At 59.0% G+C, this 19,531-nt stretch overlaps 1 protein-coding gene across 1 annotated transcript; it reads left to right on the forward strand.

Moving 5' to 3' along the window:
* The first annotated feature begins 7,919 nt into the window (after positions 1-7,919).
* On the forward strand, positions 7,920-10,448 carry VENTX (VENT homeobox). Its single transcript, XM_036265914.1, has 3 exons — positions 7,920-8,157; positions 9,828-9,988; positions 10,068-10,448. The coding sequence occupies exons 1-3, from the start codon at positions 7,920-7,922 to the stop codon at positions 10,446-10,448; spliced, it is 780 nt and encodes a 259-aa protein (XP_036121807.1).
* The last annotated feature ends 9,083 nt before the right edge of the window (positions 10,449-19,531 follow it).

Genomic DNA, 19,531 nt, shown 5'->3' on the forward strand with positions numbered 1-19,531 from the left:
GGCCTGGCCTGTGCCCGCCCCTTCGGTAACGCCACGGCTCCCTCGGCCCTGACCCGGTCCTGTTGCCCTCCCCCCCACACCTAGGTATGTTGAATAAAAATGGTTGCTTTCCCCAGTTTAATCCTGTGAGTGTGTACAGGTCCAGCCTAGGTTGAACGGCCCCTGTAGGTAGGGAGAGGTTAAAATGGCCAAGGAACCCTAGGGAGGGGCGGGGTGGGGGAGGCCGTGCGCGCGTTGGCTGGATAGTAGTCCCGTGAGAATGTTAGCCAGGGCCTCGTCTAGGAGGCCGGTCCCCAGGGGGGAGGGGCTGTGGAATCTGAGGTTGGGGTCCTCCAGGTCTCACCAGACTGCCCACCAGGACATTCCACCAGCACAAACCGGCCTGGGGGTGAGCACTGCCTGTCTTGCTCGGAACCCTGGTGAGCCCCACCCAGAGAATCCGAGGAAATAGCTTTGAGCTTTGCCTGAGCCTGTGGGGAAGGTGTGAGCAGTCTCTGGCTCCACCATAGGCACCCAGGCCTTTGCAGATAGGGCGTTCCCAAAGTCCCACCTTTTCCCGGCGAGCCTTGGGTCACTAGACTGAGATATCTGAGAAAAGGGACTCCTTAGAGGCGCTTTGGACACAGGCAGGAGACCTATGCACACCTAAGGAAGAGGCTGGTTTTGTCCCCAGTAAGATGATTGGCCTGGGGGCGGGGGGGGATCTGAGACTTTTGACATTGGCTGAGGTCAGAGTTTCTGCAGTTTTGAGAAGTTTTTCTTTTATATCCAAATCGCTGGGAGTGTTTTCCCAAACTAATTGAGAACCCCACTCTCCACCAAAGGGTCTGACTGAGGGAACTGGGTGGAGCCAGAGGTGCCCCCTGCCGAGGTGGAGATAGGAAGTAGCCTGAGGCGCGCTCCAGCATAACAATACCAGCTGGAGTAGAATGGGTGGGGAGCATTTCACCAACTAAGGGCTCATTCAGAGACTTAGGTGATTGCCTGGGGCCACAAAGCTAAGTGAGGGCTAGAGGCTCCCGCTGGCCCTGCCGCTGGTTCCTCCTGGTGGGATTGCAGCCCCTCCCCCAGCCCTTTTTAGGAGACTGCAGAAGAGGCCCCAGTTGGACCCTCAGCCAACAGGATCCCCTGGTGAGCAAAGCTGAGCTGTGTGTTGATGGCAGGCTCTGAGCTCAGTGAGACCGAACCTGCAGGACTGACTCGAAGGGTCACCTCATTTAAAACTCACTGCCTCAGCTCCCAGATTCCCCAGCTGCGTTCCCCAAGGATCTCCAAGCTGCAGGAAGCCTGTTGTGTGTTCTCCGGCTTGTAAACATAGCCCCAGCCCCCACTCATGGGACAGAATCCCAGCAAACCTGCCCACCCCCAAGGGTGGGGACCTTGTCGTTTGGGTGTGTTCATCACTGTAGTCACTAGAAGAGTCGCTTTGGGACCCAAAGAGAATCAACCTAAGCCTCAGAGTTTGAGATATTTGAGGACCCCAGGAAAACCCACAGGCCTTACAGCTGCGTTGACTGGGGCCATGTCTGCGGCTTCCTCCTGGGCGCCCTCCACTGGAGTGACTTGCACCCTCCTGTGTGTACAGCAGTAAGGTCTTCCAACCGGGAGGGGAGAGATTCTGGCTGTTTGTGGTTCCCTTGGCCCACCCCAGCTCCTTGGCGAGTTTCTCTACCATCTTTGCCCTAGAGATGCCCAAATCTCTCACTACCTCAGCTTGCGATTCTTTTCACCTGTGGGTCTGTGAGGTGAAGCATGTACTCGTTTTGCTCTGTCTTATGCTGGGTGTCCCGGTTTTGGCTCTGGGCATGTGAGGTGAACACATCCCAGTGGCACTGGAGTCCGCAGCCCTTGGCACATCTCTGTTCCTCACCATGAGTGTGGGGCAATGTCTCCAGGAGGCCTCCCAGGGCCTCTCTTAAGATTAGCTCCTCCGTCTCACCAAGGGGCTCCTTGGTCAACAGGTTTGCACCTTTTCATTTTGTTGCGGTAAATACACATGCAATTCACATTATCCATTCTCAGGCATGCAGCTCAGTGGCCATAAGGACACACACACTGTCATCACCATCCCAAACTGAGACTGTCCCCATTAGACACTCACTCCCCAGCCCCTGAAAACTACCATTCCACGCTGTTTCTATGAACATGACTTCTCCAGGGACCTCGTATAAGTGGAATCACACAGTACTTGGCTTATTTCATGGACCATAATGTCCTCTAGGTCCACTGTGCTGTGGACTGTGTCAGAATATCCTTCCTTTTTAAGGCTGAATAATATTCCAGTGTGTGGATGGACCCCCTTTTCTTTATCCATGTATGGACACCTGGGTTACTTAATACGTTTTTATTGATTTTAGAGAAAAAGGGAGAGGGAGAAAATATTGATGAGACACATACATCAGCTGCCACCAACATGCCTCCAACCAGGAACTGAGCCCCAAACCTGGGCATATGCCCTGACAGGGAATCCAGCCTTTGACCTCTGCATGCATGGTACAATGTTTGACCAAGCCACACCCACCAGGGTATTTTTCTGGTTTTTGACAACGGTTGTTCCAGTGGGTGTGATTGGCACCTTCAGTGACCTTTACAGAACATGCCAATTACAGCAGTGCCACACTTGATGACTTGACACCCTCCCTCCAGTTGTTTGGTGGCCCCTCTGGCTAGTGTTTCTACCAGATGGTGTCAATTCCTAGTGAAATTACCTGCATTCTCTTTCTCTTCTGTGGTGTGCTGAGGCCCCTAAAGTGTGCACGTCACCTGTATCCCTCAGCTCATGACCAGCAGTGACCATGAGAGGGTACAGCTTCAGGAACATGGGGCTGGCTTTGCTTTTTCCCTATATCCCATGCCTTCTTAGTGCCACCCCACTGTGTGTTCAGGACTGAGTCGGGCCCATGCCAGGACTTAACGTGGATCTTTGTCACCGTCTGTCCATCATGCAGGGCCATGGCAATGGCATACTTTCAGGGGCCACCTGGATGGGCAGCCAGTGGGCTGGAACCAGCTCTGGCCTTTGCAAATAGCCGAAGGTCCCGTTTCATGCCCAAGCCACCAGCTTTGTTTCTCCCCACAGCCTCCTGTGCGGGCAGCTCTGCCTTCCTAGGGGCAGGCCCACCAAGGCTGTCAGCACTGTGTGGATCCGTCCTCTCTGTCCACGTCATTCCTGCCTGTGCTGTGATTCAGTCTAGTACTCACACATAACTCTGCGTGAGCCTGTCCCGTTTCCCTGTCACCACAGATCTCTTCCCCTGGCTGCTGCCATCTGAACTGTCATCTTTGTCACAGGAATCTCCCAGAAGGACATCCCTTCCTGAAGGCCCCGCCTAGGTTATCCAGAGGCAGCCCTGCTCCTTCTGCTGTCTGGTGCACGGCTGTTTCCTGTGTCCCTGGAACAACACTGCAGCATGACGGGTGGGAACGTTTTAGAACTGCACTGCCCATTACAACAAGCACCAGCCACGTGTGGTCTCTGAGCCCTCAAAACGTGGCTCGTGAGACCGAAACACTAAACGGTTTCATCTAAATTAATTTAAATCCCCACATATGCCTCAGATTCCACATTCAGTCCTTACATCAAATTCTAGTGTAGTGTTATCTGTCCTTTGTTTAAGGTCATATCTTCAGAGCACTGCCTTTACATTTACATTTAATTCAAACACCAAATCCCCTTTCTTTCACTAAAGTCAAAGGCCTGGAGCCTGAGACCATCCATGCTTTGACGGAGCACTTCGGTGGAGATTCTCTTCATGGACCACTGTCAGCCACCATTGTGCAGGATGCTTGAGTCTTCATCCCTCTATCTCATCACCCTTCATATATTGATGCTTTTATCACTCTTTCTCCCTTTAATCGTATGATTAATTTTTAGAGAGAGGGAGGAGTGATAAAAGCATCAATTGGGCCCTGGCCAGTTTGGCTCAGCAGTTAGGGTGTTGGCCTGCGGTCCAGAGAGACCCGGGTTCGGTTCCCGCTAAGGGCATGTACCTCTGTTGCAGTTTGCCCCCGGCCCTGGTTGGGTCATGCGGGTGGCAACCACTCGATGTGTCCCTTTCACATCGATGTCTCTCTCTCCCATTCTATCTGAACAAAAGATGGAAAAATGTCCTCTGGTGAGGATAAAAAAAATATATATATATATCAATTGGCCGCCTCCTGTATGCCCCTTACTGGGGATCCACCCCGAAACCTGGGCATGTGTCCTGACCAGGAATCAAACTGGTAACTTCTTGGTCCATGCATGGGTTGATGCTCAACCACTGAGCCACACCAGCTGGGCTCATCACCCCCCTTTTTTTTTTTTTTTTTAATAATCCTCACCTGAGGATATTTTTCCATTCATCTTTAGATAGAGTGGGAGGAGAGAGAGAGAACGAGAGAGAGAGAGACATATCAACTGGTTGCCTCCCACACAACCCCGACCAGGGCTGGAACAAACCACAACTGAGGTATGTGCCTTTGTCAGGAATTGAACCCGAGACTCTTTGGTCCGTGGGCCAGTGCTCTAACCGCTGAGCCAAACTGACCAGGGCTCATCACCATTTTTTAAAATCCCACATTCCATTACTGTATCTTTAACCCACCTCATGCAGACCACTACCATGTTCTCCATGCTCCTCACCTTTACAGAGGGCCATGTCTTTGGTGCCCACTGCGGGTGTGGGGCCAGCGCTGGCCTGAGCACAGAGCTCACATGCACTGTGCTGGCATAAGGGGCCTACATGGGTCCTGGACCCCGGACTTCTCACAGCTTCACAGAACCCACATGTGGATGGGGGGTGGGAGTCGGGTTTGGCCCCCAGAGCCCTGGGTTGCGTGTGGCAGCACTGGGTCCTGGGACTTTTGAGTTCACACTGGTTCCTTCCAGTCACCCACACTCCTGAGGGCAGGATGGAGGCAGGGCCCACTCACCATGTTTCCTGTCAGCTGCAGGGGGAACTCTGCCGGAGCCTCCTAGGAAAGGGGGGCTGTGGGAGAGGGGCCCAGCCAAGGACAGAGAGACCCAGACAAACACAAAAATGAGCCCGTCCCCCACCAGCAGCTCCTTCCAGAGAGGGGAGATCATCTCATCACACCCACAACCTGGGAATCGGCCACCTCCACCCCATCCACCCACGAGGTGCTCTCTCCAGAGACTCTCACTCAGCTGGGGTAGGGTCATGCCCACCTCGCCCCCACTTATTCCTTGGTTCTTTCCACAAACAAGCAGAGGGCCACCAGGTGGAGGGGCCCAAGGGGAGTGTGAAGGGCAAGGCAGCAGGGAGGGTAGGCTGGGAGGCTCAGAGGGGGGCATGGCTGCGGCAGAGGGGGAGGAACGACCCTGTGAGTGACGGTGCGGGAGGAGCTGGCGGGCCACTGCGTGCGTGGGCGAGAACCCGGCAGGTCCGAGGCAGCAGGCCCCCGGACGGGCGGAGCGCAGGGCTGGGGCGTGGGAATGCTCGTGGGGGCGGAACTGCTAGGCCTCGGAGCGACAGACAGGGAACCTGAGCGTGAGGCGCACGTCCACACTCACCTTCAGGGTAGTCACCCTCGCAGGACAGGCAGGAGGCCACTCCGCTGAGTGCAGGCGTGGGAGCAGGGCCAGCGGTGGAGAGCCGAGGCCACACCCGCAATCACTGGGTCTTGGAGGAAGGGCAGCCACCCCAGGGTTGGGGTACGGAACGGGGGGTGGGGGACGGGCATCCCCAAGCTCTCCGCCAAAGCAAAGTGAGGAAGCTGCTGCCAGGCACGGGTGACACGGCTGTCACCGGCTGAAGAAGCTGGGGTTAGTGGGAGGGGCCCGGATTGCAGCAGGGGAGGGGAGACCCCAATGGACCAGAGCCAGGCAGGTGTGGGGACAGCGCGCCGGCGCCCAAGGCTGTGCTGGAGGAAATGATGGAGGGGCCGCTGGGCAGGGCGAGAGCCAGGCCAGGGAGCAGCCAGCCGGGAAAGGGAAGGCGGGCGATGGGATGGGGGCAGGGTCCCGGAGGGTCCCGGCTGGGAGGAAATCGCCCAGCAGAGGTGGAGGACCGGAGAAGGTGCGGGTGCGGTGTTAGGAGGCCCAGGGGCCGGCCCTGAAAGTTGAGAAGCGAGGGGGTGCTAAGAGCGGCTTTGGACAGCTGACGTTTCATGGATCCGAGCTTTGGGCCCAGTGCGGTGATTCCCTGCAAGCGTCGCTCTGTGTCCGGAGGCCTGTCTGTGCCCGCGGAGCAGTCATGGGGGCGTCTGGGGGCTTCCCTTGGCGGGGTTTGTGAGGCACCCCACCCAGTCTGCCCTGGAGAATCTCTGCGCAGACCCCCGCCGGCTCGGCCTCCAGCCCCACACTCCTCGGGACACAGGCGAGTGTTCAGATTCCCAGCCTCACCCCACGGGGTCTGGTGACCAGACACGGCCCGTGCAGGGTTGGGAGGAAGACCTGGGTCAGGACGGTCGGTTCCCGCTGTGCCCGTGGGGGTCGGGCTCCCGGGCCCCGTGCGGCCCGAGAGGCTGTGGAGGCGGGGCTGGGGTGTTAATCCCGGGTCCTGGCCCGCGGGCCTTTGATTCCTCCGGCGGGGGTTGGGGACGCGGGGCGGCCGTCGGTGCCCGGCCCAGACTGGCGCCGGCGCCCCAGGAGCCCAGGCCGCTGACCTCATGGTCAGCATGGAAGCCCTGCCTGTGGCTCAGAGGCCGGACCAGTACCTGCACACGACCCGAGCCGGAGCTCCAGGGGCGCGCGGGGCGGGGCGGTGGGTTTCGGCCCTGGACCCAGCACGCATGCGTCTGCCGCGTGGCGTCCAGGAAACAGGCGGTCCGGCCAAGGTAGGAGAGGTCCAGGTGCAGTGCCGTCTCGGGGTGGGGCGCGTGGTCGGTGGGAATCCACTGCGCTGGGCCCACCTGACTGCGCCCGCCATCTCCCCCAGACCACGGCGCCCTGGAAGCGGACCTGGCCAGTTCAGGAGTGAAGCAGCATTGGGGACAGAGTGACCATCCTTAGGGCACACTCTTGAAGTTTTCGTTGCACTCCCCTCCCCCCCCCACCAGCCACAAAAGGGGCAGCCGCGGAATCATGACCCTCAGCAGAGGGTGGCTCTTCAGCCCGTCCAGCCCAGTTCCTCCCTGGAGCAGAGGAGGGAGGTGCCCACGTCCTGAGCCGGCAGACCCCCTCCTCCTTTGTGTCACTGCAACCTGGAGGCAACTCTTAGGGCACCTTAAAGAACCCCAGCCAAGGGGCTGGTGGGGGCTGGGAATGGCAAGACAAACGGGCCAGGGGAGCAGTGCCCTCCCTCTCTGGGCAGCCCCTCCCTGCTCTGTCTGGCCTGCCTTACATTCCTACCCAGCCAGACAGCCTGGATGCAACCTCGTTCTCACTGGCCGCGCCCACCCTGTCCTGGAAGCAGGATTTTGACTCCTAACTCCAAGCAGCCTCTCTGTTGCTCACCTGTCACCTCTGGCACTGCAGACCTACGCAGCAGGTTGGAGAACAAACCAGGGGAGAGAAGGTGGCCCTGGAACCCCACAGGACAAGCCCCCAGTATGGGTGCTGACATTGGAGGGGGCCATCCTCACCTCCCTACAGCCTAGGCCAGCAGGGTGGGGGTGGGGAGATAAAAGGATGTGACAAGTCCCCAGCCACACAGCCCCACCCCTCCCCCAGACATCTTGGAGCCGGGAGAGGTGTGAATGGCCTCCTTTGTGCCTCTGAATTGAAGGCAATTAGATGCTACTTATCTGGGGGGGATTTGAGCCATCCATGCAAATCCACTTCCCACCCCCTCCTCCTGAGCTATAAATGCAGCCCAGCCCTGCTAAACCTGAGGCCGACCCTGTGCTCCCCGCCCAGCCTGGCCCCGCCCCACCCAAACGGCGCCAACCCCCATCGTCTGTCCTGCAGAGGACCCCAAGCCCGGCCCCCACCTTCTATTCCGAGGCGAATCCTGGGCTGCCCCCACTGTCCTGGCATGCCTCCCTCCTCGAACCTGCCTGGTGACCAAAAGCCGACCTCCAGCTTTGGCTCTGTGGACTGGCTCTCCCAAAGCAGCCATGCGGGGCCGTCGCACACCGCCACACCCGCTGAAGTCTCCTGGGGGAACCCCTCTGCCCCAACCTGGGTGTCCAGCAGTGGGGAACCCCCTCAGACTGTGGGCCTGGAAGAGGTGAAGGCTTCAGCAGTGTCTGCACCAGGGACATCCACGAATGGTAGGTCTGGGGGTGGGGAGCGGCCTCCTTCCTTCCCAGGCTGGGAGCTGGGGAGGGCTCAGGGGGAAAGGGCCAAACATACCCTGCCGCCTCCTGTGTGCTCGGTGGGAGGAGGGGCATTTTTACAAGGGCTAGGGTCTGCAGTTCTGCCTCATCCCTCTGGCAAGTGAACACTTCCCCTTTGAAGCAAAAGCCACATGGGGGGATTTTCTCTCCTCAGGCCCCTTGGTGCTCCTCTTCTTCACCTTCTTCTGGAGGGCTGGCCCTTGCTCTCACCCAGGCCTGGCTGCCCAGACCGTCCAGGAGTCACTACCCTTGCCCAGGTCCTCACTGTGAGCCATCACGCTGACATTAGCCATTTGTGCATGTGGTTTTCTAGTCATAATAGTCCCGGACCCATTTTTACAAGAGTCACATGTCGGCCATAAGTACATCTTGAAGCTTGCCACCCTGGCCCAGGTCAGAGGGTGCTTGTGGTCCCCTCACGCACCCAAAGCCAGGAGCCCAGTTTGGCATCTAGACGGCCACAGTGCCCCTGGAATCCTGCAGGTTTGGTTTAGGGAAACCTCTGCTTTTCCGTACGTGTAAATTATACGTGTGAATTCGCTGCCTTCAACCCATTCAGCTCTGGGAAGGCTCCGTGACTCCTGAGCCTTATCTCACCATTTGTCATTTGCTGACATCACTTTCTCAGTTTGTGACTTAGTCATTGCTTTTAAGTTTAAAGTCCTACATGGTTGAAAGTAGGGGTTGATATTATCTGTAAGTTTTAGTATAAGTAATCCTTATGGAGTAATTTTATACTTTGATAAGGTGAAATTTTAAATGTATTCTCTGCAACCAGAAAAAAAACCCAGCCAATTGCCCTGCATCAGAATCCTTGCTGCTGGCTAGTCATCCCCGCCACCCCCACAGCCCCTCCAGAATGGCTGTGTGCTCCTCTGGTGGACACTGCAGGAAAGTGTTAAAATCTTGTAAAATCTGCTTCTCCCAAAATAACCGATTGGTATGCTGGTCAGACTTGTGTTCAATAAAGACCGTGTAAAGGATCTCCATCACAGTGGCTGACTACCTTGTGGGGGGTTCTGGGTGCCATCTCCCACCTCCTAATTTAGAAATTAGAAGACAGACTTCCAGACACGTGGTTGGTGATGAAGGCTACCTTCCCAGTCCCTCATAGGCCTTGCATACTATGGTTTCTACCCGCCCTACCCCCACCTGCCCCTCTCACCTGGTGAACAGGAGTTCCTTGTCTGCAGGCAAAAGAAACTGCTTTCTGGAAGGAGGTGGGGTGGGTGGGAGTCATTCTTCTGGAAGGAACCGTGTGCCCTGGGGTGGTGGGTGAGGGTCTTAGTCAGAACTACTGCTCCATCCATAGTAATATTTCTTCAGTGTCTACGTTTCTATGCTGTCCTGAGCACAGCCTCTGGATCCTGTTGCACACTTGGCTGGGCAGGGGGCCGAATGGGACAGCAGAACACTGGAGGGGTGTCATAAAAAGTGAGGCTAGGGAGGGCAGTCTGCCCTCCTTCAGGCCCCTGTCATATTTATCACTGTGTCTGTCTTCAGCCACAGAGTTTGTGGCACCTGCTGAGAAAGAGGAGTGTGTCTTTTATGGGCCAATGTTTCTTGTAGCCAAATGGACTCCGTGCCCTTCCATCCTCCCCCAGGGTTGAGCAAGGAGGCAGACAGCACCAGGCCTCCCCGAGTCCGCACAGCCTTTACGGAGGAGCAGGTCAGCACCTTGGAGAGCTCATTCCAGCACCACCGCTACCTGGGCCCCCTGGAGCGCAGGAGGCTGGCCCAGAAGATGCGGCTTTCAGAGGTGCAGGTGAGGTCCCTGGGCTCAGCTGGCCACGCAGGGCTAGGGGGGTGGCCTGTTCGCCCCTCTGATCTTGTTTTCCCCGCAGATAAAAACCTGGTTTCAGAATCGCCGAATGAAACACAAACGCCAACTGCAGGACTCACAACTGAACGTCCCCTTCTCTGGAGCAGTCTACACACCCTTGGCTTTCTGCCCACCACCCTCTGCCCTGGGCAGCTGCCTGCAGTTGCTGCACCCTTGGGCATCCCTGCCTGGGCCCTCGGCTCTGGCACAGCCCCCTGGCTCCTTCTGGGGCCCCTGCCAAGTGGAACAAGCCTCCCTGGCCTCGGTGTGGGCCCCAAGCAGCAGACCGCCTCTGATGTGCTGCCTCCCAGATCCTGGGAACCAGGCGCACACACTGGGCCCAGCCTTGTCCAGGGGAACCTGGGGCCCGTGTATTCTGCCAGAGACCGGGGATGCCTTTTGAAGAAGCATAGCAGTCCAGTAGCCTGCAGCTGGGGCATGTCAGAAGCTAAGCCATCCCTCCCACACACCGGGTGTGTGCAGAGCATGCCTGGCATCTAGCTGGAGAGATAGTCTGCATGTCTGTTTATGTCACACTAACGCCCTGGCCTGGACCTTGTGCTCCTGTACAGAGGGGACCTGGAACCCTGGCCCACCTTAAGATTCTGGAGGGTTTGCAGTTGGAGACATTGTAAAGCTGCCCCTTCACTGAAAGCTGTTGAAGGGTTTGTGACGGCTCCGTGAACAGAATCGAAAGCCAGAGTGGACTTGTTCTGTGATAGGCTGTTAGCATCTGATAAAGGGTAATCTGTTCAATCTAAGGTCTTGGAAAAATGGCTTTTCCGTTGGAAAAAATAAAGGTGGACGCTTTTCTTTTCCAGGGCCAGGCACATGGCCCTATCCTGAGCCCCCCAGTTTTTGGCACCCAGGCTGTGATCTCGGGGGTGGGCAGGGGAAATTGCTCAGGGAGTATGAGTCCCTTTAGGACCCCATAAACCTCACGAAGAAAGTGGATATGGTGGACTTGTCCTTAGGGCATTTGCAGTGACCCTGCATACCCCCTGCTACACTATTTTTTAAATTGGGCTCTCCAGGACACTGGACTGCTCTGCCCAACCTCCTGGTTGGGACTCTGGTGCCTTTGTCCCTGCCCAGGAAGCTGTTGACGGGGGAGGGGGGGACACCACTCCCCGCAGCTGGGGTGCAGCATGTGACCCACAGGGGCGCAGGGGAGCTCTGTCTTTTCCTGGGCCCAGGAGCTAAGCTGCAGCCACTGTCAGGATAAAAGTGGAGAGCAGCCCTGGCTGGTTTGCTCAGCGGTTAGAGCATTGGCCCGCAGATTAATGAGTTGCGGGTTTGATTCCGGTCAAGGGCATATACCTTGGTTGCGTGTTATCCCCAGCTCTGGTCAGGTCGTGCGAGAGGCAGCCAGTCGATGTGTCTCTCACATCGATGTTCCCCCCCCCACACTCTATCTGATAATAGAAAAATATCTCCAGGTGAGGCTTAAAAAACAATAGTGGAGGGCAAAGCAGAGTCTTTTGGCATCCTAGGTTCAGCCATGCCTACGTCCCACAGTTGTCCCCACACAGGGAACACAGGTGTCTGGATCAGTGCAGTTTATGCATTGGGGTCCCACTGGAGTCTCAGGGCTCAGCAGCAGAGCCAACCGCCAGCACCCTGGGGAGGAAGGGTGGGATGGGAGGGAGTTGTTCTGCCTGTCGTCCCTGCTGCGCTGACCCCTCCCACCCAGAGACTGGTCCTCTGAGGGAGGAGCCAACTCCAATCAGTGAGATTAGGGGAGAGGCCGCCTGGGCAGGACACTGGCTGATAGAAGAGCTAATCATTCCATTTGCTGGACAGAGGCTGACAGTTGTTTAAGCTCTCAATTCACAGGGCTCCTCTGGCCTTTTCCTCACCAGGAGGTTAAGACGGGAGCCCAGGCCTCAGAGCGGGAAGGTGCTGTCCCCTCATAGTCTGGCCCCAGCATTCCTGACATCACCGCCTTCTGTGCTCAGACACCTTGGAAGTGCCCACTTCCAGTGACTGGTCATCAGGTCACCAGGAACCACCCCAGCCATGTGCGTGGCCTTGATTCCTTCTCTCCACAGGACCACCCTGACCGATGTGACCCCCACCCCGACAGATGAGAAAGCCAGCACACAGCAGCCACAGCTTTGTTTTTTTATTCATTTTTATTCTCACTCGAGGACATTTTTCGTATTTTGTTCAGATAGAGGGGGAGAGAGAGAGAGAAACATCAACGTGAAAGGGACACATCAACCAGGGCCGGGGACAAACTGCAGCCGAGGTGTGTGCCCTTAGCAGGAACCGAACCCGGGTCTCTCTGGACCACAGGCCATCACAGCTTTGTTTTATACTCATTGTCAAAACAACACCACACTGAACTTCCCTTGGAATTAGCTTTATTGACATTTCTGGTCAGAACATCAACTGCTCATTATAACAACCCCTGCTGGTATTCATGCCACACCCTAGTCAGTCACCCTGTGTGGCCCTAGAACCCAGTGAGATTAGTCACAGAAGGGCTCTCGGGCCAGCTCACCCAGCTCCTTGGGGCCTAGACCATCCTCCCCACACCTCCAGGACACAAAAACATTTCCCGAATTCTCATCAGGGATATTCGACCCACCCCCGCCAGAGGAGGAGGGCAAGGAAGCCCCCTGGTTCCCATGATTCGCCGAGGGAAGTGGAGGCAGGTCAGGATGCCGGTGCAGCGGAAGGAGAACCTCGTCACCCCATTTTCCCATGCCTTACACCTCTTTAGGCCAGACCCTCAAAGAAGTATATGCATAGGAAAAAGGAACCACGAGAGACGTCGGGCGGCTGCTGGGCACCGGGGCGGCCATCCTGGTGAGGCTCCTGCGGGACCAGCTGGAGGAGCTGCAGGAACTTGAGTCCGGTGGGTGTGAGCTGTGCCGGGCAGGGAGGCAGGGAGGCCGAGAGCTTCCAGCTTACCTGCTCCAGGCTCCGATCTCAGGTCCTGGGCGGCCAGCGAGGCAAACGGCCTGGAGCATGGAGGAGAGCTGTCTGACCGGAGCTCTGCAGCTGCCGGCCGCGCGCCCCATTTATGTGAGGTGGAGACCTTGGCGGCTGGGCGCACAGGGCAGTGGCTGTCACATGTGGTTGCAGGCTGCACGGCCAAGGACCTGGCCACCCCCGCACCTGTGAGATCCAGGGCACAAAGACCCGCTCTGAGCAAAGTGCTGAGTTGCGCAGAGCAGGAGGGCGGGCGGTGAAGCCCACGGATCCTGGGGGCTGCTAGCTGGGACCTGGGATGGGGCCAGGCCCCGGCCCCCCTCCTCCAGCACTTATCTCCCAACGTGCAACTGCGTCAGGGCTGGAAAGTGCACACGGCGTCTTTCCCGTTCCCTCCCTGCTCCCTGCTCAGAGCACTGAGCCCCGAGACCTCCACTCCCCACCAGTGTGCCCAGAGGATTAGGGGTAGTTTTTCAGGGGTACATGCACCTGAATGTGTGCCCAGCTCTGCTCCCAGAATCCCTGGGGCTGTGTGGAGAAGGGCAGGAGCTCTGCAGTTCTGGGGGCGAGAATACAGGAACAGGCTGGGGAGACGCACCTAGGGGAGAGCTGATCAAAGACCCAAGGCTGCAGAAAGAGAGGCCATACCACACACACACACACACACCACCCCTCTCCCAGACACATGCCCCCAGGCAAGGCACCTCAGCTCCTGTTGTGTGTGGAAGTATGTGTCCCTGTGTCTGGGTGTGCATACAGCAACACCTGTGGGGTTGGGGGCTTGTCGGGCTGTTGCATCCATATATCTGATGGAGCTGGGGGCTCCTGGGTGGAGGTACAGGTGGCACAGGGGAGGGAAGTCAGCTGAGAGACGGACACACCCAGGCCCTCTTGACATGACCCCACGATGGCCTGGACCCCAGTTGGGCCCAGGGATATGACTGAGAAGCTGCAGACCCTGGGCTGAGCAGGACAACAGGTGCAGACCAAGTTCTCCGGGAGGGGTTGGCCTGGGATTTCAGGCCACTGCACTGTGGGTGATGGAGTCAGAGGAGTAGAGAGAGTAAAGGGTCAGTGGGTCAGGACCTCCTGGGCCAGGCGGGACCTCTGAGCTGGATGCCCCCTGAGGCTGGGGGTGGGAGACAGAGAGGGGTGTCACACTGCCAGGAGGGTGATGGGGCAGGGCGGGGCCTTGGTGGAGGGGGAAGCTCTCCAAGAGCCCAGACAAGCTCACACTCGCTCACGCAAACACATTCACACACTCTCTATACTCTCACATTCATGTACTCACACTCACATGCTTGCACACTCACCTACTGACATTCACAGACACTCCTCACACTCATTGAGGCCCTAGAGGGGAACCACCTACTGAGTCTTAGGCTGATAGAGAAGCCCCCACAGGGGTTGGGGTGCAGCAGACCTGTTCCCCTCTGACTCCCATCAGCCCTCTCTGCTCACAGCTGCCTCTAGGGCTTCTGGGAAAGCACTGTAGTTCTTGACCTTGGATTCCTGGGGCCTGGCTGAGCCTCTGCAGGAAGGAAGGAGGCCAGGAGACCAGAGACAGATGGACAGGGAGACAGTGGGAGAAGGCCCTCTATTGCACTAAGACCGAGTTCTTCACTTTGTTTTCTTAAACTTCTTTTCCTGATTATAACTCAATGCAGCTGGTTATAAAGCGGTTTTAAAATCCAGAGGTGTGAAGACAAGGACAGGCCGTTAACCTGCCCTCTAGGGTGTTGCTGCCTCAATCATTGTCCCCTGACCTCCTTTCCCTTTGAAACTAAGAAGCCCAGGGCTTGTCCCGGGGTGCAGTAACGGGATTCCCCACCGGCCTGAGAGGAGGGGACCAGACCGCTGTCTGGGTTTCCCCAAGGCCAGGAGATAACACGGTAAATTCTGGGTTCAGGAGCCTCCCCCTGGCTGCGCTGTGGGACTGGTCAGAGGGAGGAAGGGGCTGCAGAGCCAGGCACTGTGTGGGGCTCCAATCCCAACCGCCGCCTGGCTGTGGCCCCCGAGAGCCCTCACCCTCAGGGTCTGAGCCCCTCACATGCCTGTTCTGCATGTCTGGAAGGTGAAGGATGGACGCAGGGACAGCTTCAGCCCTGGAGAGCTGAGGTCAGGAGGCCCCCAGTGGGTGGACACGGGCCACTCACCACCCCACAGGTGCCCCTGCACACCCACCCTACTCCAAGCTCAGTGCTCTGAGTGAGACCAACACTGGGCCACACAGCTTGGCCGCACCTGTCCAGGGACCCAGCCAAACTTTTCCAGGAGCAGCGTGGAGCAGGAACACTGGGCAGAGCCACCTCCCCAAGTAATGAGGATGGTTCTGCTGGACGGACACTGAGGCCAGATTCCAGAAGACCAGATGCAGCTCACACGGGGTCCTGCCCATCACTCCTGGGTCCTCCAGACAGACCCCCACCCCCAGGCCTCTATGTCCTGTCCCCATCACCTGGGGCAAGGCTCCCCGCTGGGTCTAGCCAAACCCTGGGCACTGTGGACCCCAAGAGTGGCCCCTGCAACATCAAACATGCCAGGCAGGGCCCTCCCTTCGCCCATGAGACAGAGTATCCTTGTGGGCACTGGGAGGACGTGCTTGGCACGGAGCTGCAGTGGACGGGCGATAAGGGGTGACCTTCAGGACTCAGCACTCCCTCCCTGCTCCATTCCTGGGGGGTGGCGGGCTCCCACAGCTGTCTGCTTAGGTCAGGCCGCAGCAGCTGCCAGCCCACCCCTGCCCCGCCCCAAGGTATCCTGCTGTTAACCCTTGGTGGGTTCTCCAGGCCCATTCCCAGTGGGTGGTCTGCAGATCTGTGGGACATGGAGATCTCTGTCTCTGCCCTGGCTCCCAATCTGCTCGGCACCCCGCCTGCCCTGCACCCCCTGGAGTTCACTGCATCCCAGGTTACTGTCCACTGTTCTCTCCACTGAGGGGCCGTCCAGGCAGGGTCACTGGCCCTCCACAGAGCAGCGGCTGAGGCCTGGATTGGAGCTCACCAGAGCTGTGCTGTGCAGACCTCTCCTGCCCTCAGTTTCTCCACCTGTCAGGCAAAGCAGGTGCTGAAAATGGCCAACCCCTTTGGAGCCATTAGCTTAAGCGTGTGCCTGCTCTGTGACTTGGTAATTCCACTCCCAGGTGTCTTCCCAAGAGAAACAGAAGCATTGGCCCCAAACGGACTGGACAAGAACGTCCTCAGACCAGACAGCTCCCCAGGGCCCGCAGTCAGAGGCGTGGATGCCGTCCCCGCGGTGGAGCACAGCTCAGCGACGAAGACATGTTCGTAATAAAGTATTGTTTATCTGAAGCTGGAATGTAACTGGGTATCCTGAATGCTTATTTGTTAAGTCTGGAGGGGATATGGACTTGAAGAGGTGAAGTGACAGGAGACCAGGTCTGGGCCTCAGGCCTCAGCATGTGGAAGGGGACCTGTGGGCTGGGAGAAAGGAGAGGTGACAGAGACCCCTGTGGCTCCTGGGCCACCTGGGCCCTGGGCTTCCTGAGCAGGGGTCTGAACTGGGGGAGCAGGGGCCTGACCTGGGGGAGCCGGGACTTCAGCTGGGGGTGTGCAGGGGCCTGAGCTGGGGGTGTGCAGGGGCCTAAGCTGGGGGTGTGCAGGGGCCTGAGCTGGGGGTGTGCAGGGGCCTGAGCTGGGGGAGCAGGGGCCTGAGCTGGGAGACCAGGGGCCTGAGCTTGGGGAGCAGGGACCTGAGCTGGGGGTGTGCAGGTGCCTGAGCTGGGGGTGTGCAGGTGCCTGAGCTGGGGGTATGCAGGGGCCTGAGCTGGGGGAGCAGGGGCCTGAGCTGGGGGAGCAGGGGCCTGAGCTGGGAGACCAGGGGCCTGAGCTTGGGGAGCAAGGGCCTGAACTGGGGGAGCAGGGACCTGAGCTGGGGGTATGCAGGGGCCTGAGCTTGGGGAGCAAGGGCCTGAACTGGGGGTGTGCAGGGGCCTGAGCTGGGAGACCAGGGGCCTGAGTCGGGGGTGTGCAGGGACCTGAGCTGGGGGTGTGCAGGGGCCTGAGCTGGGAGACCAGGGGCCTGAGCTGGGGGTGTGCAGGGGCCTGAGCTGGGGGAGCAGGGGCCTGAGCTGGGGGTGTGCAGGGGCCTGAGCTGGGGGAGCAAGGACCTGAGATGGGGGTGCGCAGGGGCCTGATCTGGGAGACCAGGGGCCTGAGCTGGGGGAGTAAGGACCTGAGTTGGGGGTGTGCAGGGGCCTGAGCTAGGAGACCAGGGGCCTGAGCTGGGGGACCAGGGGCCTGAGCTGGGGGACCAGGGGCCTGGGCTGAGTCCGTCTCAGGAGGGCACACAACCAGCATGATGGGGGTCAGAGGCGCCTGTGGCCCTGGGTACCCACGGGAAGCCCCTATGGGTGCAAGGACCCTGAACCCTGAGCTCCAGGTGGGGCTGTTTGGGGTACTGGTCGGGTGGGAACCCGTGCCCAGGGGCTCTGCGGTAGAACACGGTGGCCCGTGCAAGGGGTGGGACAGGAAGACAAGGAGTTAAGCCGGAGCCCTGGGAGGCCCCTGCCTCTGCGTCAGGGCTTCAAGGCTGGTCTGTGTGACTCCCTCTGGGGGAGATAATATTGGCTTCTTGATATTTTCTTTCTCTCTCCCTGGCCATATCAGGAACACTCACCCGGCCCTGGGAACTTTCCTCTACCCCCCAAGGCCGTTGTGCGGACGGCCCTTCCCGGGGCACCCTTGGCCTTTCCAGGAGCCCTAACCCCGGGGAAGAACTGTAGCCACTTTGTCTGCCTGGCCCTGGCCCTCAGGGTGCACACTGGGCCGCTGGCTGGTCTCACAGGTGTGCACGCACACTCGCACGTGTGCACACACTCACACGTGTGCACACACACTCGCACGTGCTTGCGCTTGCTCAGCCTGCCTCTTTCCTACCCACTCCCCTGGGCCCCAGGCTTAGCCCAGGTCCTCCGCTGGCTGACCCACAGGGCGATGGTCTTCTTCAGGTCCCCCGGAGTTTCCACAGCTGCCACAGGCCCCCTGGCCATGACCTGGGGAGTCAATCAGCGGTTGGGAATGCTGGCGTGGGGCTCAGCCTGAGACCGGCCAACCCCTGCCCATATCAGTGCTGGCCGGGCCTGGGGGGCCCTGGTCTCAACTCTCCAACTTTGCTAATGAGGAAGCCGGGACTCAGGCTGGCAGGGTGAGCTTGATTCCCAAGGACAAGAGCCAGCCAGGGTCAGAGGTAACATCCTCCAGGCTCAAGGTGCCTGTGAGGCGACCCTTTCCCACTGTTCTAGTGGACGGAGAAGCCACCTGGCCCAGTTAGGCTGGTGGAGACCGTGGGGTGCCATCACCCCAGGAAGCCCCAGCCAGGTGGACCACATGGGCTCGCTGCCCTGAGTTGGGTGGGGGCTGGGAAGGCTCAGTGGACCCAGGATCTGGGGCAGGGACTGAGCGTGGGCTGTCCATCCCAGCTGCCAGGGCTGAGGACGGGCAGGCCCCCTGCATGTCCAGCCTGGAGGGTCAGAGCAGCGGGGACCATGGGCAGGGGGAGGGAGCGTGAGCCTGTGTGTGTGAAGACCCTTGGGTTTGGAAGGCGGACTTGAGCTGGGCCCTGAGTGGAGTGGGGAGGGAGAGGGCGTGCAGGGACCGTGAGGACTGAAGCTGAGGCCGCTGGGCCTGGACCGTGGGTGGGCAGAGCCTCTCCCTTCCTTCCTCCCCCCCGGAGATGGGGTCATGCTGAGTGGCACTGATGGTTGTCAAGTCAGGACGGGGGCTCAGGAGCAGACAGAGGGCCTGGCCTGGGTGCGGCTGGGGACACAGGGGCAGGGTCTGGGGAGGGTAAGACCTTCCCTGAGAGGCTAGGCTTTCCTCAGGGAGGCCAGAGAGGGGTCAGCACCTACTGGCCATCTGCCTTGCACGGCTGCAAAACGGGCAGGGTGTGCAGGCTGGCACAATGCCACCCAGGGCCGGGGCTCTGGGGATGAGGTTGGCATATCCAGGTGACTGCCACTGTGGGGTGTCCATGGGTGCCACAGCCCCTGTCCACACTGCAGTCCTCACACTCACCCCCACCCCAGCCTCGCAGCCCCGACTCTGACCTGCAGGCCCCCGCCCATCGTCCTTGGCCTCCAGCCCTGCCCTCTGCCTGGGTGGCCACTCGGCCAGCTCGAGGGGTGCAGTGGGGTCCCAAAGAGCAGGTATCACTTCATCCCACCACGTGGTCGGTGACACTGGGGTAGGGAGAGGAGACACCTGAGAACATGGGGGTGGGGGCAGAGGGGTCTGGGCCTGGGGTCCCCAGTCTCCCCTGGGGTGAGGCCCAGTCAGGGCTGCTGGGACCAGCGGTTCTGTTTCCCTTGGGAGACGAAGATTCCGGAGGTGGAGGTTCACATGTGGCCACTTGGCTCGATGGAATCTGAGGAGTTTTTCTCTTTTTGACATGAGTGTCCTCAGAGCACCTGAGAGACGAGCACAGCTGAGCCGGTTTCGAGATTGGGGGAGGCAGCAGGCTCTCCCACAGGCTTGAAGGAGCACGACTCCCATGGTCCCGTTACAGAACATGTTGCTATTATGGAAA

The sequence above is a fragment of the Molossus molossus genome, unplaced genomic scaffold, assembly GCF_014108415.1.
Source record: "Molossus molossus isolate mMolMol1 unplaced genomic scaffold, mMolMol1.p scaffold_m16_p_17, whole genome shotgun sequence".
Classification (NCBI taxonomy): Eukaryota; Metazoa; Chordata; class Mammalia; order Chiroptera; family Molossidae; genus Molossus; species Molossus molossus.

Bases quoted from the DNA above. Each gene is read 5' to 3' on its own strand.
- VENTX (XM_036265914.1), top strand. From the start codon at position 7,920: ATGCCTCCCTCCTCGAACCTGCCTGGTGACCAAAAGCCGACCTCCAGC. The intron at 8,158-9,827 runs GTAGGTCTGGGG...ATCCTCCCCCAG, and splicing joins ACCAGGGACATCCACGAATG to GGTTGAGCAAGGAGGCAGAC. The intron at 9,989-10,067 runs GTGAGGTCCCTG...TTTTCCCCGCAG, and splicing joins TGCGGCTTTCAGAGGTGCAG to ATAAAAACCTGGTTTCAGAA.